Below are 25359 nucleotides of genomic sequence, written 5' to 3'. Positions count from 1 at the left end.
TCACCCCCTCTCGGCCCCATCGTCGCGGGGCTTCTCCCTGCTAGTGAGTCCCAACGTCCCCTTTTTAGAAGGACGCCAGTCATTGCTTTAGGGCCCACCCTACTCCAGCGTGACCTCACCCCAACTAGCTATACCTGCAACAACCCTATTCCCAAATAAGGTCCCCTTCTGAGGTCTGAGGGCCAGGACTTCGACATACGGGTCTGGGGGGAGGACACGACACAACCCACGCTGCTTGCCTGGGGCTTTGCTTTGTCTGGTTCCTGTCCGCAGGCCTCGTTTCCTTCCTGTGGCGGCAAAGCGTCCTGCGGAACAGGACTCCGCCCTCCCTCCTGTGTCCACGCGGGATGTCCACTCTGCCGACAGGCCGCCACGCTGAGCCCTGGGGAGGCCCCTCCAGGTGGGTTTCCGTGAGACCTTCCTGTTTTTATTCCGGACACTTCCACCATTACTTTTCCTTCAAGCCAAGTGACGCTGGTTTCTCATTTTCTGCAAACTCCCTTTTTCAAATTAGAAGTCAAGCAGCTGGGGGGCTCAGTCGGTTACGCGTATCTGACTCTTGGCGATTTCGGCTCAGGTCATGATCCCAAGGGTCGTGGAATCGGGCGGGGTGCTGAGTGTGGAGGCTGCTTGGGATCCCCCCCCCCCACCCCGCCACACTCTCTCTCAAAATTAGAAAGTAATAATTAAAAACAAAACCAAAAAACCAGCTAAGCGTATAAAACCAAGTTGATTGAAAAGGAGGACAGGAGGGAAGCACACCGTGGAGGTCGATGGGCAGGGCTGAGGGGGTGCCTGTGCGGGGCAGGGCGCAGGGGCGACGGGCCACCGGGGCCGTGCGCCGGGTAGGGCCACGCCGCGCCAGCCACAAACGGCCCCGCAGAGGCTCTGCGATGCAGGCAGGACTACAGTATTTATTTCCAGGATCCTCCCCCGTAACAAAACCCACCGCGACGTAACAAAGGTGCCCAGCGCCGCAGGGGCACGGGCTGTGCAGGGGCGAATCCGCACGTTTGCACGCACGGTCCTCCAGGACGGGCTACCGCCTGGCGAGCCGGCCATCGGGAGGGACTCGGCCCCACGGTTAGTGCAATGCGTGCCTCTCACGGAGGCTGAATTGGGGACTTAGTTAAGGGACCCCCGGGAGACCCAAGGCTTGGGTTTTCCACGCAGGAGGCTTTGACCTTCGGGCACCCCGACCCGGGCGCTTTCTCAGGGACCGCGGCCACCTTTGGACACCACGTGGTGTTCAGCACGAGTAGCCAAAGCAAGCAAGCGTGTGTGGAGAACAAGGCTGGCCGTCCTGGGGCTTCTGGAGAGGCCGGCGACCCGGTGCGGCAGTGTGGGACGGAGAGGGTCCCCGTCCTACCCCGAGGCAGCCAGCTGGGAGGAGAGGGGCAGCACTCCGGGCGCCCGGGAAGCCTGGCCAGCAAGGGCGAAGAGGCCACTACTCCTTTGGACCATCTGTTCACAAGGGTGCTGCGGAGATCCCCATGGGACATTCGGCTGCTCCGTCTCAGAAGGAGCTAGAACAATCGGAGGGGAGAAAAGTGGAGTCTTGTTCCGGTTCCTCACTAAGGCACAGGTTTGTCCTGTCTTCTTTCCTTCCGAAAAGCCGTTCTCCTGAGAAACTCCATCCCCCGCTTCCCGCAGCTCGAGCACAGGGCTGTGAGGCCACAGGCTCCGAGCAGCCGGGGGCAGGCGGTGAGCGTGCGGGCCACCCGCCCTCTGCCAGGTGCTGCTGCTTTCCTCGGCTTGTACACGGAGGGGAGAGGCCAACGGCCCCCCCATCCTCCCCCAGAAGGATTCTGCCCCCGGTTTCAGGTCTCGACAGAGGTCTGCTGCAAGTCCCCAGGAGGAGAGCCACTGCGGGCAGGAAGGCTGGAGCCAGGCTGGCCAATGGCGCCAGCACGGAGCGCATGGGGCAGGCGGACAGGGAAGCCCAGCTAACGAGCCTCTGGACGACCCCGGAGGCTGGTCCACAAGAGCCCTCTGGCCGCAGGTGAACAGAGACTTAGAAGGACGAGGACATGGGTGACTCGGCCACACGCCAAGCCCGTCAGGAACGAGGTGAGAAGGCAGAGGGCGAGCGGGCGGACACGGGGCCGTCAGCTCTGCAGGAAGGGCGGGTGGGCGGCCTGCTGCTGCCTTGTCCGTGGGGAGGCCTGTGGTCGGCCCTCTGAGACCTCGACAGGAGGGGGCGTGGGCGTTTCGGTAACCAGACAGGACTCGCAGCCAGGGAGGCGTCCTCCTGCCGGGCAGCAGAGGCTGGACCTCCACGCCCGAAGGTGAGATGAACACGAGTGGGCCCCACGCTCTGGCCGGGGGCGGGGGAGGTGGGCGGCGGGGGCGGGCAGCAGGGCTGGTCGGCCCCTCTAAGGCCACTGGCTGCCAGCAGCCGGGTAGCTGGGCACGGTGGGGTACTCGGGCAGACTATTCCCCGAGAAGTTGTTGTACTGAGCCTCCCGAGACGGTGGGTTCCGCCAGGTGCCCGCATTCCACTCTGTCTGTGCCTTCTGGAAACTTCCACCGGCCCCCCGGTAGATCCTGTGCACCTGCAGGGACAGAAGGTGGGGGTGGGGGGCAGAGAAGCCAAACTGAAGTGCACGTGACCAAGAGAGACCTCGTGCTTAAGGCTGTGCTTTTCCTAAGCGGACTATAAAATACCAGAACGATCCTTGTGGAGACTTCAGGAAATGCACGGAAGCTGAGGCCGTCCCTCCCAGCTTCTCTCTGTGGACCCCCCCCCCCACACACACACCCACCCTCGGGCCCCTTGTGATGCTAACAGCCATCCCTGGGCGTGACCGGTGGCTTCCAGGCAGAGACCCCCAGAAAGGACTAACTCCCCACGGCCCAGCAGGCCTGTGCTGACAGGCCCCCCACTGCACCTCTGGGAATGCGGGGCAGTACGAGAAACTCTAGAAGTCCTGGAAAAGTCAGTAAGCGAAAACTGGCATTTTAACTCAACGCTCTTGATGCTTAGTGACGCTGAACACTTTCCTCGTTTCTCACTGGGATTTGCCTTTCTTCTTCCACACAACTATTACTAAATATGTTTCTTTTCTTGGAGGCGGTGGGGGGTGTGCAAGACAGAGCCCACACGGGCCTGACACCTCCCTCCCCCGAGGCCAGCTCGCGAAGCTGGCCCTCAGGGGCGTCTGGACCCGGACTCCGGGGCTCCCACCACCCTCACCGGTGGGGGGCTCGTGTCCCGGAGCTGTCCGTGCAGACACGAGGTTTGCGCCGAGGACCTGCTCCCCTCCTGGGGTCTGGGGTCTCCGCCGAGCCCGGCAGAGGCGCCTGCTGACCGACCCCCGGTGAGAACCTGGGCGCTGGGTCCCTTCGTACCCCCTGGAGACCACACCTCACACGTGGTCACATGCCGTTTTGGGGGGACACCTGGGAGAGGATTCTGGAAGCTTAGCCTGGTGTCCCCACCCCCACCCCCACCCCACAAGCCTCTGCCCTTAGGTCATTTTGCTTCTCATCCTTTCTCTGTATCGACCTAGGCCTTGGGGAGACTGCTGAGCCCTGGGGTCCTCCCGACATGCCCCGCCCCCGGGGCATCTCTTTGTTTTGAAAGGACAGGCTCTCCTTCTGTCCAGGCAGCCTTTCTTTCTGGCCCAAGAGCCCTTTTCAATTTGCGTTTGCTTTCTACTCGGTGAGGCTTGCTGCTCGGAAGTCCCTGGTTGGAAAGTCGGCTCCTGCAGGGACCTTGTGGTGGAACCCCTGGAGGCTCATTCGCGCGTGTTTTCTGCCGGCCCCTCCCTGCCCTCAGACCGTCCACACGGCTGAAGGCATCTGGGGTGCAAACGGTGGGGGGGGGGAGGGAGTGGCAGGATCCTTCTGCCCGCCCAGCCAGCTGCACCCGGGAGAAAGCCTACGTAGGCCAGGAGCCCCACTCAGACAGCTAGAGGCGCGGGGCCAAACGCTCACGACACTCCGCGCGTGCTGGGGGCGCAGCGCTAGAGCCCGCACCGCTCCTCTTTCCCATGGGGACTCCACACACGTCCCCGCGCCCCGGCCTGTGACCACCACCTCCAGGAGGGCTCGAGGCCGCCGGCCAGGTGCGGCCGGCTTCCCCAGCACCGCTCGGTGCGCGTTCCCGCTGCGGCCTCCGCACACCCGGGGCGGCACCGCCCGCGGGAACTTTCCGGCACAGAGACGGCACCCCAGCCCCACACGGCCGGCAAGTATCTGAGATGCGGTGGGTGGGTGCAGCGGATCCCCCCGCTCTGTGTTTAGCTTTACTTAACTTTACCTCATGTGACTTTAACCGTAAATGGCAACAAACGTCCGGTGGCGGCCACATCGGGCAGCGTGGTGTACACCCTGGGACACGAAAGTGCGGGGACACTAGTGGCTGGGCCCCAAAGGCAGGCGCGGTCATCATCAGCCCACACTCTGCGGTTACCCTAAGCCTGCCTTAGCAGAGATCAGCTCGTCATGGACAATAGGTCACGTCCTGGAACGAGGAGGATACGGGCCCCCAGGGCCCGGGCGATCCGGCGACCGGATGCACGGGAAGATGCTGGAAGTCCCGGGCCCAGAGGACTCACCTTTATGATCGCGATGGCCATCATGGCAGCTGACATGGAGAACATGATGGCCGGAAGCAGCATGACCACGGCGGCCCCGACATTGGTCTGGAAGAACCCGACTGCCGCCAGCCAACCACTGCAAGGGGCAAGAGAGAGCAGCATGGGTGCCAGCACGTCCACCAAACAAGGGCCCAGCATCCTTCATATGTAAACAGCTCCAACAAATCAACAACAACGAAAACGAATGGCAGAGAAATGGGCAATTTGTGCAAGGGCTCGCAGGGGCCAATGCACACATGAAATGATGCTCAAACCCAGCAGTGGGGAATGCGAGCTACAACGCGGGAACGTGTGGTGTGTGTGAGGGGCCGAGAGGAGCACTGCACCGGTGGGAGCGTGTCCCTTTGCGGGAGCAGTGGGAGTGGCCTACAAAAAGCCCTAAGAGCTCATTTCCTGCACCCCGGCTCTCCTCCTCTGAGAATTCACGCCACGGCAATGACTTATAATGAAAGCCAGGAGTAACCCAAATGTTCACCAGCGGGAAACACAGCCACACGACAGAATGCTGAGGAGACATTAACAAAACCAGAGCGGAAAAGAAAGTTGAAGATGAGTCAGGACAGCAAGACTCTACGAGCCCTGTTCTGTCCACGGCACATGTGCAAAGTGGAAAGAACACCCACGCCCGCCTCGGGGGGAGAGACAGAAGATAACTATTGTTGAGATTTTATCATTTTACTGATTTTTTTTTTAAAGTAGGCTCCACGCCCAACGCAGGGCCTGAACTCATGACCCTGAGATCAAAACCTGAGGTGAGATCAGGAGTCAGACGCTTAACCCACTGAGCCATCCAGGTGCCCCTTGAGATTTCATTTTTCTAAACAGGTAATAAAGACACACGGTTCAAGGAACCTAAAGGCTAGGAAATTATCACCAGTTCATTACTATTACTGGAACCATGTGCTTTATTCAGGTCTCATCGCTGTTCCCCTGGCATCCCTGTTCCAGAGCCTGTCATGTGGCCACATCCACTGAGAGTCCAGCCAGGTCCCCCCCGCACAGGCTCCTGTGGCCACTCCCGCACTGTGGGAGCGTCACACCCAGAGAGGTGGCCGCCCAGCACGCACGTGGTGGAGCCCCACGTCTCCAGGGGCTGCCCATATTTGCTCGCGCCTTCCGGAACAGCACGAGGACCGCAGCGCTCGGCAGCACGTGGGCTTTCCCGCAAGCATGTTTAGGGACAATGCCACGCTCCCACCGAAAGGGAAGCTGTGTGTCCTCCTCACCCGAGTGTGTGAAGTGGGGGCAGAGGACCCCTGGCCCACAGGCCCATTCTGTGCTGGGTGCCGGGGCCGAGAATGACCCTGGCGGTGGGGACAGGCCTGCTGCCTGTTCCCACTCAGCCTGGGGGAGGTGGAAAAACTACTGGGGGCGCCCGGAGGGCTCGGTCGGCCAAGCGTCCGCCTCTTGGTCTGGGCTCGGGTCGTGATCCCAGGGTCATGAGATCAAAGCCCCACGTGGAGCTCTGTGCTGGGCGTGGAACCTGCTAGAGATCCTCTCTCTCCCTCTGCACCTCCCCAAAATAAAATTAGAAAAATTTTTGAAATAAAAAACTTAAAAAAAAACTAAAAAAAGAAAAGCCACTGGGAGGGGAGACTCAGCTGGGTGTTTAGGCCGAGGGAGAGGTAGGTGGGAGCCCATAGTGGGTGTGAGCACAGCTAGGCAGCTGCAGGGCCAGGTGGGCACCAGGCGCTCCTAGGAGGGGAGAAACGCTGGCTCTGCTGGGGGTGTCACCTTGGGGACGAACATCCTTCTACCAGATCTGGGGATCTGGAAAGTGGGGCCGGTGGGCGGGGGCCCCAGCCTGAGGATCGTGGTCTCTGGGGAGGGCGAAGGCACCCAAGGGCTGAACGTAGGACTGGGAGCCTGCCCCAGCCTCCCAGCAATGAGAATAACCTCCTTTATTACCCAGGATGACAGCACCCAGGTTCTAAGGACAGCAGGTGACAAACTGGCCTCCGTCAGGACCAACGGGATGAGCGACGGAACCTGCCGCATGCCATCCTTGTCGGGGAGACACCACAGCATCAGGGCTGGGGAGCAGGGAAGATGGAGAGGGCAGGGCTCAGGGAGATGAGGGGGTGCTGGGTGCTCCCCCAGAGAGTCTCAGGAGATCGCGGGGCTGGAACCAGGGAGAGGACAACAAGCGCGTAAAAGAACGGGGCGGACACAAGACCTGGGGAGTCTGGCAGCTCCCCAGAAGGTCAACTCAGCTGCCGCGTCACCAAGCAACCTGGCAGCCCGGCGCACACCCGAGACACTGAGACCTGTGTCACAGCAGCACTACTAACGGCAATGCCCAGAGACACCCAGAGCCCGTGAGCTGTGGACGGAACCACAGCGTCCACCGCGCACGCGCACAGATGACCGTGTCTACCGCGCATGCGCACATCCCTCGGCCGCGAGCAGGAGCGAGGTGCCCACCCCCGCCGCCCCACGGGCCGACTCTGAACACACGACACTCAGGGAGGGAACGAGACAGGAGAGGCCACATGGCGTGTGAGTCCACTTGTGTGAAAGGTCCAGAAAAGGCTCATCCGGGGACAGGGAGGGGGCTTGTGGGGGCCGGGGGCGCGGGTGGGGGTGACGGCCAACGGGGGCGAGTTGTTTTTGGGGCAACAGAACATTCTGGCACTAAACAGAGGTGATGGCTGCACCACCTGTGAACGTACTCTAAACCACTGAATTGTTCACCTTAAAAGAGTGAATTTCTGGTCTGTGACACGTACCTCACCAAAGCCATTATTCTAAAAACTGAACTCTGGGAAACTACAGGACAAGCAAGCCTGTTTTTTTCGATGACTCAATCAGAAAAAGACTGGGAAGAGTGAAGACAGAAAACGACTCATGGAGACGTGCGCGCCTCATGTGGGTCTGACCCGGACGGATGGCTAACGCAGAATGTAACTCAACGCCACGTGGAATCCTGAGCCGGGGGGCAGCCGTGGGGACGCGGCAGAAATCCAAACGCGGCCCACGTCCGGGCACCGGCTCTGCAGCCGCGCACACCTGGGGTCGTACCAAAGGCGTATCAGACACCCCTGCTGGCGCACGGCCACGCGCTGTCCCGTCTCCGCGCCTTTCTGTAAACCTCCAAGTAGCCGGACGTAAAATGCCCTGTTCAAGGGGCGCCTGGGAGGCTCAGTCGGTGAAGCGGGTGAGTCTTGATCTCAGGTTTGTGAGTTCAGGACCCACGGTGGCCATAAAGATTACTTTACAAATAAAATTGGGACACTTGGGTGGCTCAGTCAGTTAAGCGTCCGACTTCGGCCTAGGTCATGATCTCGTGGTTTGTGAGTTTGAGCCCTGTGTCGGGCTCTGTGCTGACAGCTTGGAGCCTGGAGCTGCTTCGGATGCTGTGTCTCCCTCTCTCTCTGCCCCTCCCCTGCTCACGCTCTCTCCCTCTCAAAAATAAACATTAAGAAAAGTTTTTTTAATTAAAAAAATTACTAAATAAAGTTGAACTCATGAACCAAGCCACCCAGGCGCCCACCCAATGTGGGTTTTGAACTCACAACCCCGAGATCAAGGATTGCACGCTCCACGGACTGAGCCAGCCTGTTTAAAAAAGACAGGATCTCAGCGAGCGGACGGCACGAAGGACTTTAGGTTGGTCTGTGAGGCGTGAGGCAGCATCACAGTCTCGTATGTAGGGACACTGTGTAGGATACTCGTACATCCTGCAAGTTCTTCTCCTTCATGAGTTCGCGGGGAAGCGTCTGCGGGGGACATGACCCACGTGTGGAGCGTGAGGGGGGCAACAGACCCGCAGGATACAGAGCTGGCTGCGCAGCGCGGCCGGCACCCCGAGAGCACCCTCTGAGGACGCGCTGGACCGTCTCCGGGAAGCGCCCAGCGGCTGCTCCGTGTCCCACGTGGAAGGTCGCGAGCAGGGACTGGCCCGGGGCCACAGCCGCGGTCCACCCGGCCACCGGGGACCAGGAGGACGGGGAGACCCTGGCCGGGCTTTCAGGGGGAGTGCGGTCTGGTGAAGCGCACCTTCGGTCCCAACCCCCTGCTCCGTGCCCTGAGGAGGCCAAGGGGCCGGCGGGGGGGCCGGGGGTGTGCCAGCACCAGGCAGTCCACCTGTGTGACAGTCAAAGAAGCCAGAGCGGGGGGGGGGGGGGGGGGGGGGGGTGCCCCATACACTTGGGGAAATGAAAGGGCCCAGAGGCCCTGCCCCGCCTGTGCTGGCCCCAGGCCGAGCCTTGCGACAGAATGGGAGCGGTGACGAGCGTCGGGAGAGCGGATGGGCTTGCAGCGTCCCCCTCCCCCCGCCTCCCCCTAATTTTCCAGAGCAGCTCTCTGCCCAGGCTCACCAGCTGGTTGGTCACCATCCCCTGCTCTGTTTGGCCTGCACTCAAAGAGGGCAGGGACGCTCCTGAAGTCTCCTTTCTGCAAGCCGACCCCCAAGGAAGGTGCCCACCATGCCAGCCCAGTGTGGAGAACGGCGTGGGGGTGGCACCGGGCAGAAAAGAGCCCACACGGGCCTGACACCTCCCGCCCCCGAGGCCGGCTCGCGAGGCCGGCCCTCGGCAGCATCTGGACCCGGACTCCAGGGCTCCCGCCACCCTTACCGGCGGGGGGCTCGTGTCCCGGAGCCGTCTGTGCAGACACGAGGTTTGCGCCGAGGACCTGCTCCCCTCCTGGGGTCTGGGGTCTCCGCCCGAGCCTGGCAGAGGGGCCTGCTGACCGACCCCCGGTGAGAACCTGGGCGCTGGGTCTCTACGCCCCCTGGAGACCACACCTCCCACACGGCCACATGTTGTTTTGGGGGAATTAAGCGCCTCCTGGGGGACACCCTGGGAGAGGATTCTAGAAGCTTGGCCCGGTGTCCCCGCCCCTGCCCTCCATCCCTTGCCCTGAGTTCAAATTACTTCCCATCCTTTCTCTGTATAAACCGTGGCCTTGGGGACGACAGGCCGCTGAGCCCTGGGTGTCCTCCCGGCACAGCCCCACCCCTGGAGTCCGAAGCCAGCCCCTCACTGGCCCTGTAGACCGAGATCTGAGAGGGCATCAGAGAGAGCTCATCTGCCCGACAGGTGCAAAGACCCAGAGGGAGGGTGTATCTTGGAAACGGTCCCAGGCGAGAGGGGACTTCGAGCCTCTATAAAGGGGGCAGAAGACGCGGGAGGGGGCTGAGGAGCAGGTCCAGGAGGCCACCAGCACCCACCCGGGGCCTCGAGCAACAAGACAGCGCACGTTCGACACGCGGTGACCAGGACAGAGCTTCGTGGCTCTTCCAGGGCACAGAGGAAAGAGTGACAGGAGTGAAAGCCAGGAGGATGGCAGCAGGGTGTCCCCAGCTGAGAGCTGGAGACACGGCGAGGGTCACGGCGAGGGTCACTCGCCCTCAGGGGACGAGCTCCCGATACCAAGATTTCGACCGAGAGGCCGAGCAAGACACACGAGCACAGAGGCGCGTGATGTCACGGCACTGACCAAGCAGCGCCACACACACGCAGCCGTGGCTGTCACCCACAGGACGCTCGGTGCCGCAGACGTGACCTGGGGGTGCCCACATCCTCATCCTGGGACTTGTCCCCTCATGCGGCAGAGGGGACCTTGTCAAGGCCCCCGAGGCAGGGGTGACCCTGGGTGCCCAGGGGGCCCAGCATCCTCACGAGGTCCCACAAGAGCAAGGCAGAGCCAGGCGACCCGAGCTGCCGGCCACGAGGATGAGGAGAGCCCGTGGGCCGAGGATGCGGCACCTCCGGGAGTCGGGAAAGGGAGGAGACGGGGCTCGCTGGGGCCCCGGGCGGGGGGGATTCCAGCCCTGCCCGCACCTGACCGTGAAGCCCGTGTCAGATCCCGGAGCCCAGAGCTGTGAGATAAACCTGCTTCCCTCCGAGTCACCACGTTTGCCGTGATTTGTTCCGGCAGCCACAAGACCAGGTACGAACCCGTCCAGGCCAACTGAAGGCCGGCCCTCTCTCCGGCCGTGCCCTGAGCCGCTCCTCCCAGGACATGCCACTGACCGCACTTCCCAGTGGCCCGCGAGCGCGTCCTGGGCAGAACCCGGAGGGCAACAACGCCCAGCCCCACCCCACCCCCCACCGCCCCGTGCGGGTGCTCACGATGGCCGGGGCACCGCTGAGCACACACACGTCACACCCCTGCGCCGCAGCCTGGGGGCCCGGCTCACCACGCGCCCCATCCCGAGAGGCCGATCGCCTGGATAACGGTCAGGACGAACTGGGCTCCGAAGATGAAGAAGAACGCCATGAAGTTGAAGGAGCTGTCGGCCCTGCGGAGGGAGAGGAGGGAGAGGACGGCCGTCACTGCGCGCGTGCACGGCCAGTGAGGGGACTGGCTGCCTCCCCGGGTCAGCCCGGGTCTCGGGAACCACCTAGGGGCAAACGCGGCACGCTCCTGAGTCGTGGGGCCCACTGGGGGCGAACATCCACAGGAGCCAAGAGGTGCCAATGACCCGGGTGTTCGCAAACGTATGAGCAGCCACAGGCACACGTGTCCACCGCGCACGCGCACGTCCCTCGGGCCGCGAGCAGGAGTGAGGTGCCCACGCCCGCTGCCCCGCTGACGGACCCAGACATGACAGGCCACACGGGGTGTGAGTCCACATGTGTGAAATGTCCAGAACAGGCTCATCCACGGACAGGAGGGGGGCTCGTGGGGGCTGGGGGCTGGGGGAGGAGAGGGGGTGGAACAGGGATGGAACGTTCTGGAACTGGAAAGAGGTGATGGATCCACAACCCGGTAAAGATACTAGAAACACTGATACACGAAGCGTCTCCTGGCGAAGTTATTAAAAGACAACGGGTCGTGGTTGGCTGTAGCCCGCAGACCGTGGACATAACCTGTCCCCCCGCAACCGGACAGGAGAAGGCACCCAGGCACCAGGCACAGAGCAGGTGCAGGTCCCGAGAGTGAGAGCGGGAGCCGCACGGACCTGAGCGCACGCGGTCGGGCGTCCTGGCTCGCCCCGCTCCGAGCAGCAGACGCTCCGAGGCCGCCCCGCACCCCCACTCACCGAAAGGCCTTGTACGCAGGCCGGAACCAGCACACGTAGCCGCAGGGGGAGAAGAGCAGTAGCCAGACCAGGGCCAGGCCGAAGTTGGCTCCCGAGCCGCCACCGATCCACCAGGCCAGGCAGGCGACGAGGTTGACCCCCAAGGTGGCACAGTAGACTGGGCGGGGGCAGGGGGGAGAGGCGAGGAGGGTGAGCCTGGGCGGAGGGCTCCGGGCCGGGCCTCTCCCACCCGCCGGGAGAGCAGGGCTGCGGCTCTGCTCAGCGTGGGCACCAGGGGGGCCAGAGAACAGCTCAAGGGACATCATTTTGTTGGAAAAAGGGATTTATCCCAGAACCCTTGGGCTCTCACCGCCCGGGAGGGGGCAAACTGTGGCCCGGAGGTGCCCCCTGCCCGCCCCCGCCCCGCCCCGGCCGCTCACACAGCCACAGCTGGTATATCTTCTTCACCAGGAGCTGGTGCTCGATGGGTATCTCGTCGGAGAAGTTCTGGTAGAAGCAGGGCTTCAGAGGGATGAACTTGGGCAGCGGCGGGAAATTATTCTCCTTTTCTGCAGAGACAGAAACCACCGCAAAACAAAACCAGGCTAAGGGACCCAGTGACAGGCCCACACACGTCCCTGTCCTGGTCCTCAGAACCCGTGGACAGGTCACCTCACGTGGCAGAGGGGACCTTGTCCAGGCCCAGGAGGCGGGGGTGACCCTGGGTGCCCTGGGGGCCCGGCGTCCTCACGAGAGGGTGGCCAGAGAGCCGGGCAGACCCCGTGCTGCTGGCCGTGAGGATGAGGAGGGGCCGCGGGCCCAGGATGTGGCGCCTCTGGCAGCCGGAAAAGGGGGACACGGGGCTCCCTGGGGCCCCGGGGGAACCGGCCCTGCCCACGCCCGGGTGTTAGGACTTCGGAGCCCATAATCGTGGTTTAAATCACTACGTTGTGGTGATTCCTCAGAGCAGCCACAGAAGACACGCAGACTCAGTGACAGAACACAAATGCTGGTGACAGCTGCCTCGAAGGAAGGTTCTGGCATCCTGAACGTATGAGCTTCCTGGGGAAGCTCTAAGAAATGACCACAAACCGGGAGGTGTCAGCTATAGGGATCTGCTCTCTTCTAGTTCAGGAGCCCAGAAGTCTGAGGTCAAGGTGTCAATGATATCATACCACTGTGTGGCAGGACACGACTCCCAACTACCTCGGGGGGCCAGACCACAAACAGAACAGAGAGGACCCCTGCCCTCGGGGTGCTGCCCTCCTAGCCAGGGGGAGCCCGGCAGTAATCGCAATGGATGGACGACACTGTGGCATATAGGAGATGTCACGTGCAGGCCACCAGGGATGTGTGCTGGGTGCTGGTTAGCTGTGGTTTAAGAAGGGGGTCAGGGTAGGCCTCACTCGAAAAGGCAGAATTGGAACCAAGACTCCAGGAAGCGAAGAGGAGAGGCCGGTGGTTCTGGCCCAGGCAAAGGCCCCGGGGTGAGTGCCAGGTGCTCTAGAGGCAGCGGGGAGACCAGGGGCCGGAGGGGAGGACAGGTAGAGGCAGACCATACCATACTGGCCACACAGAAGCCCCAGGCATCTACCAAGGGACACAGGAAGCCGTGGAACATGCCAAGCCTGAGCCCGGCGGGGCTCGACCCCACCCCGAGCTTGCTGGCTCTGCGCCTGTGTGATGAGACACGGGGAAGGGCCTCCCCGGCACAGCCTCCGTGCCACGGTCACAGGTCACAACCCTTTGCGGTTCCTGCCCAAGGCCCCAGCAAGGACCTCACCTGGCCCCTGCCCCACTGCTCTCCCCTCCCCTGATGTGTGACCCCTCCCCCCGCTGCCCACAGCAAGGACGGGGTGACGCCTCCAGCGGCCAGGCGGCCAGCACACCCCGTGCCGAGGGGGAGATAGAAAACCACCAGGCGAATCACACGCCCCTTGAAACCCTGTCTTCTTGGCAGATGAAAAGCCCCAGGGGAACGTTGTGCGCAGATTTGGGACTCGGGGGCCTGAGTTCCAATCCCAGCAGCAGCACCACCAGCTGACCCCAGGCACCTAAGGCCCCAGCCCCCCTGCACCTGAGCACGGGGGCAGATGCCGGGGCAATGTGACCGTGCATGGAAGGCATGTCCCTGTGGCACCTGGCCGTGGCTTCAGGGCCCCACCTCACATGCCCCACCCCTCCTCCTGAGCGGGAGGGGGCAGGCAAACCCACGAGGGAGTGAGAGTGTCATCTTATACACGTAGGGATGAACCCTGATGTACCAACCTCACCCCTACACTGATGTCAACCGCCAAACGGGCCCCAAGGCAGGAAGCCTGGCCGGGCCAGCTACTCCTATGGAGACCGGCCTCTGCCTCTAATCTGGCTCCAGGCTAGGAGGCAGCCCCGACACCCGTTGTGGGAGGAGGGGAGTGAGGTGTGCGCCCCTCCCTACGGTGGGGGGCATTACGGTCCGTCCGGCCACCAGGGGACGCTTCCCAGAGGAACAGACAAGCTGGATGGGCCTCCGGGCGAGACTTACCAGACATTTCCGCTGTGACAACTGGCGGGGCCGAAGCCTACAGCCACCTGGAGGGGAGACAGCCACAGTCAGGGGGTCCCCAAGGCCACTGGGGGACCCCCACACCAGCTGTGTGCCCAGCAGCACCCACGGGTGGAATCCTCACCTCCAGGCCACCCCAGGGATGGTCTGGTCCCAGAGGCCAGTCCCCTGCACCACCTCCCTCCAGAGCCCCATCGGCAGCTGGCAGGAGAGGGGTCAGCCTGTTGCCAGGTCACACACCGGCCAGAGCCAAAATGTTCCTGGGACCCCCCCCCAAACCTACCCCATGCCCTCCCCACCCCCCAGGCTTTCGCTTTATCCTTGACTGGCTCTGAGCACCTCCTCAGGGCCACAAAGCCCAACTTGTGAGACACTGAGAACTGGGTTCGCGCTCACTGCTATGTGACACGTGGTCACACAACCTCTCTGGCCTGCAGTTGTCACCCCTGCAAGCCTTGCAGAGCTGAGGATCGCGTCACGACCCGAGCCAAGCACGTGGCACCCCAGCGGCCCTTCTACGTGCAGCCACGTGAGCTGGTGTCACACAGTGGCCCCACGTACCAGGCTGGCACTAACACACACACCCGATGAGAACACGCCGGTCCCCGAGGGCTTTGCGGGTGGGCACCGCCATCTCCAGGAAATGAGCCACAGCGTGGCCTTGCCCAGCACCCACCAGGGCCTCATGGCACAGGTAAGCCCGGCGTGGGCAAGGGAACCGTACCTGGAGGCGGGCAGGGGGATGGGAACCCACAGACGTCTTTCTCACGCACAGCCCAGGTGAGAAGGTTCCAGTGAGTCTCCAGGGTCCACGCCCCCGAGACCCTCCCGCCCACACCACCCATCCACTGCACTAGCTCGAGGGCAGACCCCCTGCCCCGGCCCCAGGGGCTAGGACGGGCTGGGAGCAAATACCCCGGGCTCCACGGCGGGCTCAGGGCGAAGCTGGCCTGGTGATCCAATCACGCACAGCTGCTGAAGGGACACACGTCGCTCCTAGCACTACCTGCTCTGCGGCAGACCCCCGGCTCACCCCCTCTGGCCATCTGTGAAGGTCAGGAGACAGGCTGACGGGAAGGAGCCTTTCGGTGGGGTGAGTCAGGCCGGCAGGCTACACCCTAGCGTAAACACACGCTGGTCGGCCACGCCCTTCCAGACGTAGCACACAGGCAGAGGCCCCACTCCCAGGGCCACGCTCTTGCCCCACTTGGCTCAGAAGCTCCCCTCCCCCTGTACAAACCCCGCACCCTGGAGGAAGCGGTCACTCCAACCCAGGTACCCTCGGCCACCACGGCCCCATGCCTCTGTCAACAGACACCGACCTGGTTTGGGGGTGTTTATTTTCACATGTAGAGCCGCTCTGTGACACCTGACACACAGGGGACACCGTCCCAGTGGACCCTCGGGCTGGGGGCAAAGGGCAGCTGGAGGAAGGAAGTCCGAGTGCCCAGCTCCCCGGCCCGGGCCGGACCCCCGCTAGGCTCAAGCCCAGGGAAGAGCTCGGTTGGGCACAGATGCGTCCCCACACACCGGTGGAGACAGCACAGGGTCTGGCTCCGGGCTGGGGGACGCGAACGTCCCTACAACTGACCGGCAGGATCACGGCCGGGACGAGGAGGGACGCAGGGGCCCACCGGTGGAGTCTGCCGGGAGGCTGAGAGGCCAGGGGAGAGCCCGGCCCGGGGCCCGGGGTCCGGCGGGCGCTGCCGCCTACACGAAGGGGTGCAGCCGGCGGCACTGGGCTTCCAGAACACCACGGAACACCTGGAAGCGGTGGTTGAGGTCCGGCCGGGCGTGGATGCGGAAGCGGGTGCCCAGCGCACCGTCGGGCGACGGCGCCCCATAGAAGACGCGCTGCACGCGGGAGTGTACCAGGGCCATGGCGCACATGGCACAGGGCTCGCGGGTGACGTAGAGATCATAGCCGGTGCACACGTAGGGCAGGCTGTCCCCGCGCGCGTCCCCGTCCTCCTCCAGCTTGCGCACAGAGCCCGCGCGGACGCCCTGGGGGACGACGACGGCCGGGGCGAAGGAGCAGGCAGGGTAGGGGCGGAGGTCGTAGGCGCCGCGCCCCTGGCCCCGGGCCACCAGGTCGATGCACACCATGGTGGCATGCAGCAGGGGGCTGGCCGCGCTGCTGCAGTCATGGCCGGTGGCCAGCACGCGGCCCGAGGACGGGTCCACCACCACCGCCCCCACGGCCCTCAGGCCCCTGGCGGCCGCCTGCTGCGCCGCCCACACGGCCCGCTCCATGTGGCCCTGCATCGCCGCCTGCTCCTGCACCGAGAAGAGCCGTCCGGCCAGGGCACGGGCCACCTGCCTGTCCTCGTGGAAGGATGTGGGCCAGTGGGCGCGCGCCTCCTCGAACTGGCCTCTGGTCAGGGGCGGCCGGGCGGGCACGGGCACCAGGAAGGGCTGCCCCAGGCCGCGAGGGTCCACGGCCGGCCGCGGGAGGAGCTCGGCCAGCGATCGTGCACCCGGCGCCGGCCCCGCCAGGCACAGCAGTATCTCCAGTGCGTGCGGGCGGCTGGCATCGCGGCTGGGCCGCACCCTCTTGAGGTGAGGCTGGGCGGGCAGCGGGTGCACGGCCGACACCTCCTTGAGGAGGCGCGAGGTCTGACGCTTGTCGAGGACGGGCGCGGCGTAGGCCAGCACCAGCTCCACGTCCTGGGACTGCTGCTCGGACAGGACCGGGAGGGCTTGCCACGGCGCAGGCGCTGGCTGGGGGCTCGCGGCCTCCTCGTCCCCATGCTGCTCCGCGAGGCCCGGGGCGGGGTCCATCCTCAGTGGGGCTCCGACTGTGGGAGACAGAGATCGGGGCAGAGCATCATCCGTCAGCCGCAGGAGTCCGTCCCAGGTCCCAGCGTGCGGAATCCGAAGTCCGGGAGCTCCGCCCACGCGACGCGCACCACCGGCCGGCCGCGCTCGCCCTCAGATCCTACTAACTCTTGGTCTGCAGAGCTTAAGCCATCACTGGCATCCTTTTCTCCCTGTGCGAGGTGCCACGGGTGAACGTGAGCGGTCTCGTGAAGCGTCTTCACGCTGACTACGCGCTCGGGTGCTCACGTTCCGTGTTTCAGGTTAAGCGAACGCATCTTTACAGTGAATTTCACCTGTTTCTTTGCACTTTTGGAAACACGGCTTCTAAAACGCTTAGCGTTTCGTGCGTACCCCGCGTCATAACCCCGTCGGTCAGCACCGCCTCGGGTTACATCGGAGCTAAACCACTGGTCCCATCGACGAGATTCAGAGGCATCAAAGGTGCCACCGTGTGCCCAGAACACACCGTCCTCTGGAGTCCTGGGGTGGACCAGCCCTCTGCCCCTTCCCCGTGGACAGGAAAGTGCTGGGATCATCTTACAGCTGGGGGCTTTCACCCTCTCTGATGTGCCTGAGCCGCCCAGATCCCCACTTATTCATCAGTCGGGCCCGCTGGAGGGCACAGGGCACCCTCACCCACCGCGGTCCGTCCTAGGCTCATGATACAAATTTGACAAACGCACAGAATCGGGGGGGCCCGTGGCAGCCACGAGAGGCAGAGAGCGGAGAGGGGCCCCGCGTGCGCTCCCAGTGCTGTGCCCGGCAGGGCCCGCGGCACCGACCCTGAATCTGCTCCCAGCACACACCACGCTCAGGACCCCACGGCCCGCACCGGTCACGAGGCTCCCACTGTCTCCACGGCAAAACACACCGTCTCACCTGTCCTCCAGGAGCACAGCCGCTGAGTAACACAGGCAACGGGGGGCTGTCAGGGGGACGCCGCCGGCGGGGGCGCCAGCTCTGAGGCAGAAGAGGGAAAAGTCGCAGCACAGTCACCGTGTGAGCCAGTGACCGGTCCCCTCCACGCCCAGGCGTGTGCCCACGAGAGCCGAGAACACACGTCCACAAAGAACCCCGCACACGTGTGTTCACAGCAGCCAGACGGCGGATACAGCACAAGCGCCCTTCAATGGATGAACGGACGGATACGCGTGTCCACCGCGAAAGGTTCACGTCCCTCGGCCGCGAGTAGGAGCGAGGCGCCCACCCCCGCCGCCCCGCAGACGGACCCCGAACACACGACGCTCAGGGAGGGAACCCGACACGAGAGGCCACGCGGGGTGTGAGTCCACGTGTGTGAAACGTCCGGAACGGGCTCGTCCACGGACGGGAAGGGGGCTCGCGGGAGCCAGGGAGGGGATGGAGGAGTGACTGGTGATGGGGACGAGGCTTCCTCTGGGGGGGGGCATGGAGGTTTCTGTAAGAAGACAGCGAGGAGAGTTCGGCACCCCTGCGGAGGTACTGAAAACCCCAGAGCCGGAGGCTTTAAACGGGTGAGCCGCAAAGCAGTAAGGCTGCTAGAGAAGCAGGGAGGGGGAGGGACACGGGGCAGGCGCGAGGTCAGCAGACTCCACGCGAGGCCCAACCACTGGTGCGCTCCCCGCCACGTGTCCTCCCAGTGACACAGGAGGGAGCTCCTGGAACTGTCCCCGTTCCGCAGGACAAAGACAAGGCTCTGTGGGGTGCAAGGCCTCGCCTGGGGCCACAGGCAGGCAGAGTCGCGATCTGACCAGGCTCTGGCCAGGCGGGCCAGCTCACCGCCTCTGCCTTCGGAGCCCCTGTGTAGGGCAGGGGCCCTGAGCCTCCCCCACAGATAAGAAAGCAGCAGCTTCAGGGCACCTGGTGGCTCAGACGGTTAAGCGCTGACTTCAGCTCAGGTCAAGATCTCACGGCTCGTGAGTTCGAGTCCCATGTTGGGCTCTGCACTGACAGTGTGGAGCCTGCTTGGGATTCTCTCTCTGCCCCCATCCCGCTCTCTCAAACTAAATAAACTTTAAGAAATAAAAAAAAAAAATGAAAGAAAAACAAAGAAGCGGTTTCAGGAAACAGTGACCCGCCTGAACCCCCAACCCCAACGCCCTGGGGGGAGTGCCAGCACGGCTGCAAGCAGTGTCCACGCGCGTGTGTTCTGTATAAACACGCCCAGGGATGTGGGGCAGGATGGGGTCGGCTGCCGGACCTGGGCTCCTCCTCTGTCCCCAAAGCCCCAGATGAGTCCCCAGCTCCAGGCACCTGGCTGCCTCTACCCCCCACACACTCTGCTGGTCTCGCCCAGCTCAGTCCCCACCCTGGCATCTCCAAGGACAGCCGCGGCGGGCTCAGAACCGCCTGTTTTCATTTCTGGTTGCAGCGCCTCTGCCTCTGGTGCAGGAGTCCGGGGGCCGGGAGCACTAACAGCATCGGCGGCCCCCAGAGGGTGTGCTGGACCAGGGAGACGGGACCCTAACCTCAAGCCCCCTTGGCAGCTTAGGCACCTCCCCGCTGGAAGCACGGGTGCTCCGGGACCCCCCGAAGATACGGGGCAACTGGCTCTGGGAGGGAGACAGAAAATGGCATTTATACACCCAGGAAAGCGTAGGCTCGAGGCCTCATCTTGTCCCTGGGTGACGAAGGCAGGCCGGAACCCGGACCTGGGTGTGTGTCCTGCCCTGTCCTAGAAGTCCACACCCAGCCCAGCTGTTCCCTGCCTGGGAGACCTTGGGCACCTGCCCTAGACCCCACCCTCAGTGCCCCCTCTGAGAAATGGGAACCCATCCCCACCTCCCAAGGCTGAGAAAAGCCACATGAGCTCCACGCTGTCCCAGGGTACAGCTCCCAGGGGGCGCAGTGCCCTGTGGTGGGCAGTATGGGAAGGCTCCTCGGAGGCGGTGACCCCAGCTGGACCCAGAAGGCAGGTGAGGCAGGGTGGGGAGTCCTTGGCAGAATCTCCGAGGGCTAGTGCCCTGTGGTGGGCAGTCCAGGAGGGCTCCTCGGAGGCGGTGACCCCAGCTGGACCCGGAAGGCAGGGGAAGCAGGGTGGGGAGTCCTGAGCAGAAGGAACAGAGGGCCAGAGCCTCACACACGCCCACAGGGCGGTAGCTGCTGGATTCCAATACAGTTTCCAGGGCTTGGCTGCCACCACCTGCATCCCTAACAAATTCCCCATTGGAGTGCGGCCGCTAAATTCGAATTCTGGACATGCGCAGAATTTGCGAGCGCGGTGGGGTCCCTTGCAAGCTCTGGGGCTTGACGCGAACATGGACATCGCTTGTCGTGTACACGGAATTCTAACCTCCCGGCGCGTCCTGCGCTTCACCTGCCCAACCTGGCCACCCTGCAAACGGCCCCTCTGTGTGTGACGGTTCGCGAACACTGGGCATGTGGGGTGTGGTAGGAGACCCCTTATCCGCGGAGCCAGGGTAAGAGAAGGCCTCGAAAACCCACTCTTTCAATATCAGGAAAGTTTAATGTTTGCCACGTTTACCAACGTTTAAGACGCCAGCAGCTGGCGGGAAGCTAGTGAAAGGGAGGACCGGAGGCAGAGGGCTGGCCGCGATGACCCCAAGCACGCGCACAGGGGAAGGGGAAGGGGAAGGGGAAGGGGAAGCGGAAGGGGAAGGGGAAGGGGAAGGGGAAGGGGAAGGGGAAGGGGAAGCGGAAGCGGAAGGGGAAGGGGAAGGGGAAGGGGAAGGGGAAGGCGATGGGAGGAGAGGGGCAGCTGGCTGTACGGGGCCTCCACCGCCGGCCGCAGGGGCGCGCGCACGCGCAAAAGGTCGACGGGCGCGGGGAGCGGCGGCCCGCGGCCCGGGCGCCCCGCGCGCACGCGCACACGAGCGGATGCCCCCGACTGCCTCCTCGCGCCCCGCGCGGCCGGCGCCCCCACGCCAGCCGAGGCTCTCCTTGACTGCCCCGGCTCGCCGCCCGTGGGAGCCGGGACCGAGAGAACCGAGCCCCCGGGTCCGCGCGCTTACCTGAAGAGCCGCACGCGAGGACTGCGCCTCACAAGTCTTAGCAACCGACCGCTGCCCCGCCTCCGCCTGCGCCGCGCGGCACGACGGGAGCGTAGTTCCAGGGGCGGGGTCGGCGCGGGACTGGGGCGGGGTCCGGACTACAATCCCCACAAGGCTGCGCGCCTGGCCGCCGAGCGCCGCCCTTCTCTCGAGAGCGGGTGAGCGCGGAGTTGAGGGTTCAAGACCTCCTGCGGGCGGCCAGAAAAAGAAAACCTTGGCTGCCGTTTAGGGAGTCAGAGTAGGGGGACTGAGGCAGAGGGGCACACGACCCCCGCTGTGACGCTCCCCCAGCCCAGGTTGCTGCTGCCACGTGGCTCCTAAAAGGGCTGTCCCCAGAGACCCAGATGGATGGGTCAGGTTCCCATAAGGGTCTAGGACTGGGCGATGCTTGGCCTCAGTTTTCCCATCTGTACAGTAGATGAAGGGGACCTCTTGACTCTTTTAGGCAAAACGTCCTAACTTACGAGCAACTCCAGTTATTCATTCTAGTTAAACAGATTTAACCCAGCGGTTCTCAACCAGGGGCAATGCGACATTGGCCAATGTCTGGGGACATTTGTGGTTGTTACAACTGGGGGTGCGCTTACCATCAAATGGCATCAAAACCGGGAGGCCAGGGATGTCCCTAAACACCCTGCGGTGCACAGGACGCCCGCAACACAAGCAACCCCAAATGTCCACAGAGCAGAGGTTGGACGACCCTGGTTTAACCCCGTTGCTGAGTAAAGAGAAAAATACAGCTCTAAAAGCACCCTGGGCGGGGGAGGGAGGGTACTGGAATTCCATTTTCTGGATGCTTACTTCCTGCAAGAACCAAGGAACCCCCCCCCCCCATCTGTCAGATGTCTATCCACGGAGGGGGTGGCTGCAGGGGAGAACCCTAGCTGCCACCATGTCCCTCAACCCTGCGGGGCCCTGAGAATCAATCCGCAGGTGTTTCTCTTAGTTTGCAAAGCATCGTGATGTCCGCGTTTATTCCTGGTGAAAACAACATCCCAGGAAACAATGCTGCTCACAGCTGGTCACTTTCCTTTTTCTCTTACAAATAAAAACTCAGATTAATATGTCCTTTAGTGTTCGGGCTTTTTTTTTTTTAACGTTTATTCATTTTTGAGAGAGAGACAGACAAGAGTGTGAGCAGAGAGAGAGGGAGACACAGAATCAGAAGCACGCTCCAGGCTCTGTCAGCACAGAGCCTGACACGGGGCTCTAGAATCTATGAATGGTGAGCTCATGGCCTGAGTTGAAGTCAGAAGCTTAACTGACTGAGCCATGCAGGTGCTCCATGTTTTTTGTTACACAGATCTCTCCACCCCTGGAGGTGTCCCTCAGACTCATGTAGAGCCCCTTTTGCGGATTTTTTAAAAATTTTCATGGTGTTTGATAGGCATATTAAAAGCAAAGAATAGATTTTCTGCATATAAAAAATGAAACTCCTCAATGTATTTTTCTGCCTATTTTTTTATTATTTAAAACAATTTATGGGGCGCTCAGTCGGTTAAGCAACTGAGTTCAGCTCAGGTCATGATCTCACAGTCCGTGAGTTCGAGCCCCGCGTCAGGCTCTGTGCTGACAGCTCGGAGCCTGGAGCCTGTTTCGGATTCTGTGTCTCCCTCTCTCTCTCCTGCTCATGCTCTGTCTCTCTCTGTCTCAAAAATAAATAAAAACATTAAAAAAAAATTTTTTAACAATTTAGTGGGGGGGGTGGCTCAGTTGGTGAAGTGTCTGATTTCAGCGCAGGTCATGATCTGACAGTTCGTGGGTTCCAGCCCCGTGTCGGGCTGTGCTGACAGCTCAGAGCCTGGAGCCTGCTTCAGATTCTGTGTCTTCCTCTGTCACTGCACCCCCCCCCCATCAATAAACATTAAATACATAAATAAATACATAAATACAATGTACATAGTACAAACTGGGAGCCAGGGGCTGGGGGAGGGGCAGTGGCGAGGGGCTGCAAAGGGGTATGGGATTTCCTTCTGGGGTGATAAAAATGTTCTATGACAAGATAAGAGTTGATGCGTGTGCAACAGTGTGCATGTGCTCTCTGCACCACTGAATGGGACCCTCTAAAACAGCTAACTTTATCTTATGTGAAATTCACCTCCAAAGGAAAAACAAAGAAAGACATACAGGGGCGCCTGGGTGGCGCAGTCGGTTAAGCGTCCGACTTCAGCCAGGTCACGATCTCGCGGTCCGTGAGTTCCAGCCCCGCGTCAGGCTCTGGGCTGATGGCTTGGAGCCTGGAGCCTGTTTCCGATTCTATGTCTCCCTCTCTCTCTGCCCCTCCCCCGTTCATGCTCTGTCTCTCTCTGTCCCAAAAATAAATGTTGAAAAAAAAAAAAAATTAAAAAAAAAAAAAAAAAAAGAAAGACATACAGGGTAAAAAGAAGTCATCTTTGCCTTCCTACGTCCTGTCTCTGTGCCACCTCCATCGCCTTCCAGGACAGGAATGGGCACCTTCTCTGAAATCCTCTGCCCAAACCACCTGTCTGCGGTGCAAGGCCCCCTCCCTCAGGGGATACTGCGGTCAGGCTGTTGCAGACATGTGGCCTGTAAAACGCATCCCTGCATCAACACAAAAAACTCCAGTCTGAATGGGAAAAACCAAAGTAGACCTCTCCCCGCCCGCCCAAATCCTTCTCACAAAAGTCAGCACAGAGTCTGCATGCTAAGGGTAGCGCTGAGCCCAAGAGGGGGGGCTCTCAAAAATAAATTCATTAATTAAATTAATAAAATTAATTAATTAAAATTATGTATTTAAGATGAATCAACTAAAATTATTTATTTTAAATAAATACATTTTTACTTTAAATTTTTATTTTAAATTTTTAGAAAAATTTTTATTTTTTTTTTATTTTTGTTTTTTAAATTTTTTTCTAACATTTATTTATTTTTGAGACAGAGAGAGACAGAGCATGAACAGGGGAGGGTCAGAGAGAGGGAGACACAGAATCTGAAACAGGCTCCAGGCTCTGAGCTGTCAGCACAGAGCCCGACGCGGGGCTCGAACTCACGGACCGTGAGATCATGACCTGAGCCGAGGTCGGCCACTTAACCGACTGAGCCACCCAGGCGCCCTAGAAAAATTTTTAATGTTTATTTTTGAGGGAGAAAGAGAGAGAGAGAGAGCATGATTGGAGGAGGGGCAGAGAGAGAGGGAGAGGATCCCAAGCAGGCTGTGAACTGTCCGCTTGGGGCCCGACGCGGGGCTCGAGCTCATGAACCGTGAGACCATGACCTGAGCCGAAGTCAAGACACTTAACCGACTGAGCCACCCAGGTACCCCCAAAATAATTTTTTTTTAATATTAAAAATAAATAAAGAGAAAACAGAAGCACCTGGTGATTCAGTTGGTTAGCATTCAACTCTTGGTTTCGGCTCAGGTCATGATCTCACAGTTGGTGAGATCGAGCCCAACACTGGGCTCTGTGCTGACAGCTTGGGGCCTGCTTGGGATTCTTTCTCTCCCTCCCTCTCTCTCTCTCTGTCTCTCTGTCTCTCTGTCTCTCTCTCTCTCTCTCTGCCCTTTTGTTTGCTCTCTGTCTCAAAATAAATAACTAAACTTTTTTAAAAGGCCTCAAAATCATTAATCCATCTTTAAAAAAAATTTAAAAAGTAGAGGCGTCTGGGTGGCTCAGTCGGTTGAATGTCTGACTTCAGCTCAGATCACGATCTCGCAGTTTGTGAGTTCAAGCCCCACATTGGGGGGGGGGTCCGTGCTGTCAGCTCAGAGCCCACTTCAGATCCCCTGTCCCCCTCTCTCTGCTCCTCTTCCGATTGTGTTCTCCCAAAAATAAATAAATAGTTTTGAAAAGAAACAAAACAAGACAGACGGGATCGCTCACACATCCCCTTAAGAGCCCCGTGTAGCCTCCCCAACCGCTAAGAATCGCGTGGGCACCATCTCACTCACCTACTAAAGGCAGCATGTCTGCATCCCTGGCCTCAGTCCTGATAAGCTGTGCAGTTATTTGAGGGCTCCCTAAAGCATCCACACCCACAGCCTCGCCCCCCCCCTCCCCATCTGAGGGGCCTTGCCTCCTCCAGGTCACTCAGCGAAGCAGGGGTGGCTTGTTGGTAGCGGGCCTCTCAGCGACACCAGGTACAACCTGAACTCCTTTAGAAATGCAGCCTCTTGGGCCCTGACTCAGACCCGCCGAATCAGAATTCTGGGTTGCCCCCCACCCCCCGGGGGTTCCAGTGCTCTTGACTTTGAGAACCAGGCCCTGAGAATCAGTAACTTTGCTCCCCCACGTTTGCAATGTCTGAAGATGTCCGTGGTCCTCACGACTAGGGGTGTTCCTGGCATAGAGTGGGTGGGAGCCAGGGATGCTGCTGAATCCCATATAAGCAAGAATCATCCACCCCAAGTGTCAATAGTGCCAAAGTTAAGAAATCCTGCCCAGAGCCCACAATGTACTAACCATGGTGAGG

The 25359-nt window shown here is 61.3% G+C and overlaps 2 protein-coding genes across 7 annotated transcripts; both read right to left on the bottom strand.

Annotated features, from left to right (window-relative positions):
• Positions 1-894: 894 nt before the first annotated feature.
• On the bottom strand, positions 895-21004 carry SCAMP4 (secretory carrier membrane protein 4). 3 transcript variants are annotated; one of them, XM_003981660.6, is made up of 7 exons: positions 20890-21004; positions 14099-14145; positions 12015-12143; positions 11596-11752; positions 10750-10851; positions 4563-4680; positions 895-2555 (listed from the first exon to the last, which is right to left on the bottom strand). In XM_003981660.6, exons 2-7 carry the CDS (start codon positions 14103-14105, stop codon positions 2376-2378), a joined length of 693 nt encoding a protein of 230 aa, XP_003981709.1. In that variant the 5' UTR covers positions 14106-14145; positions 20890-21004; the 3' UTR covers positions 895-2375. The 3 variants fall into 3 exon arrangements, with proteins under 3 accessions (XP_003981709.1, XP_044899007.1, XP_044899004.1); XM_045043072.1 differs by lacking the exon at positions 20890-21004 and adding an exon at positions 15711-15734; XM_045043069.1 differs by lacking the exon at positions 20890-21004 and adding an exon at positions 15442-15692.
• ADAT3 (adenosine deaminase tRNA specific 3) lies at positions 15827-20991 on the bottom strand. Of its 4 annotated transcripts, none has more exons than XM_023243280.2 (3): positions 20890-20984; positions 17819-17899; positions 15827-16917 (listed from the first exon to the last, which is right to left on the bottom strand). In XM_023243280.2, the coding sequence occupies exon 3, from the start codon at positions 16898-16900 to the stop codon at positions 15830-15832; it is 1071 nt and encodes a 356-aa protein (XP_023099048.1). In that variant the 5' UTR covers positions 16901-16917; positions 17819-17899; positions 20890-20984; the 3' UTR covers positions 15827-15829. The 4 variants fall into 4 exon arrangements, with proteins under 4 accessions (XP_023099048.1, XP_023099051.1, XP_044898997.1 ...); XM_023243283.2 differs by lacking the exon at positions 20890-20984 and adding an exon at positions 18232-20872; XM_045043062.1 differs by lacking the exon at positions 20890-20984 and adding an exon at positions 19700-20872.
• Positions 21005-25359: the final 4355 nt, after the last annotated feature.

This window comes from Felis catus, chromosome A2 (assembly GCF_018350175.1).
Source record: "Felis catus isolate Fca126 chromosome A2, F.catus_Fca126_mat1.0, whole genome shotgun sequence".
Taxonomy (NCBI): domain Eukaryota; kingdom Metazoa; phylum Chordata; class Mammalia; order Carnivora; family Felidae; genus Felis; species Felis catus.
The sequence above is the reverse complement of the archived record's forward strand: the minus strand, read 5'-3'. Positions and strand labels throughout refer to the sequence as shown.

Excerpts from the sequence above, each read along its gene's own strand:
- SCAMP4 (XM_003981660.6), bottom strand. Across the intron at positions 4,681-10,749 it reads CTCTCGGGATGGGGCGCGTG|TGGTTGGCTGGCGGCAGTCG; the intron begins GTGAGCCGGGCC and ends TGCCCCTTGCAG. Across the intron at positions 2,556-4,562 it reads TGGCCATCGCGATCATAAAG|GTGCACAGGATCTACCGGGG; the intron begins GTGAGTCCTCTG and ends CTGTCCCTGCAG.
- ADAT3 (XM_023243276.2), bottom strand. The coding sequence starts at position 16,900 with ATGGACCCCGCCCCGGGCCTCGCGGAGCAGCATGGGGACGAGGAGGCC.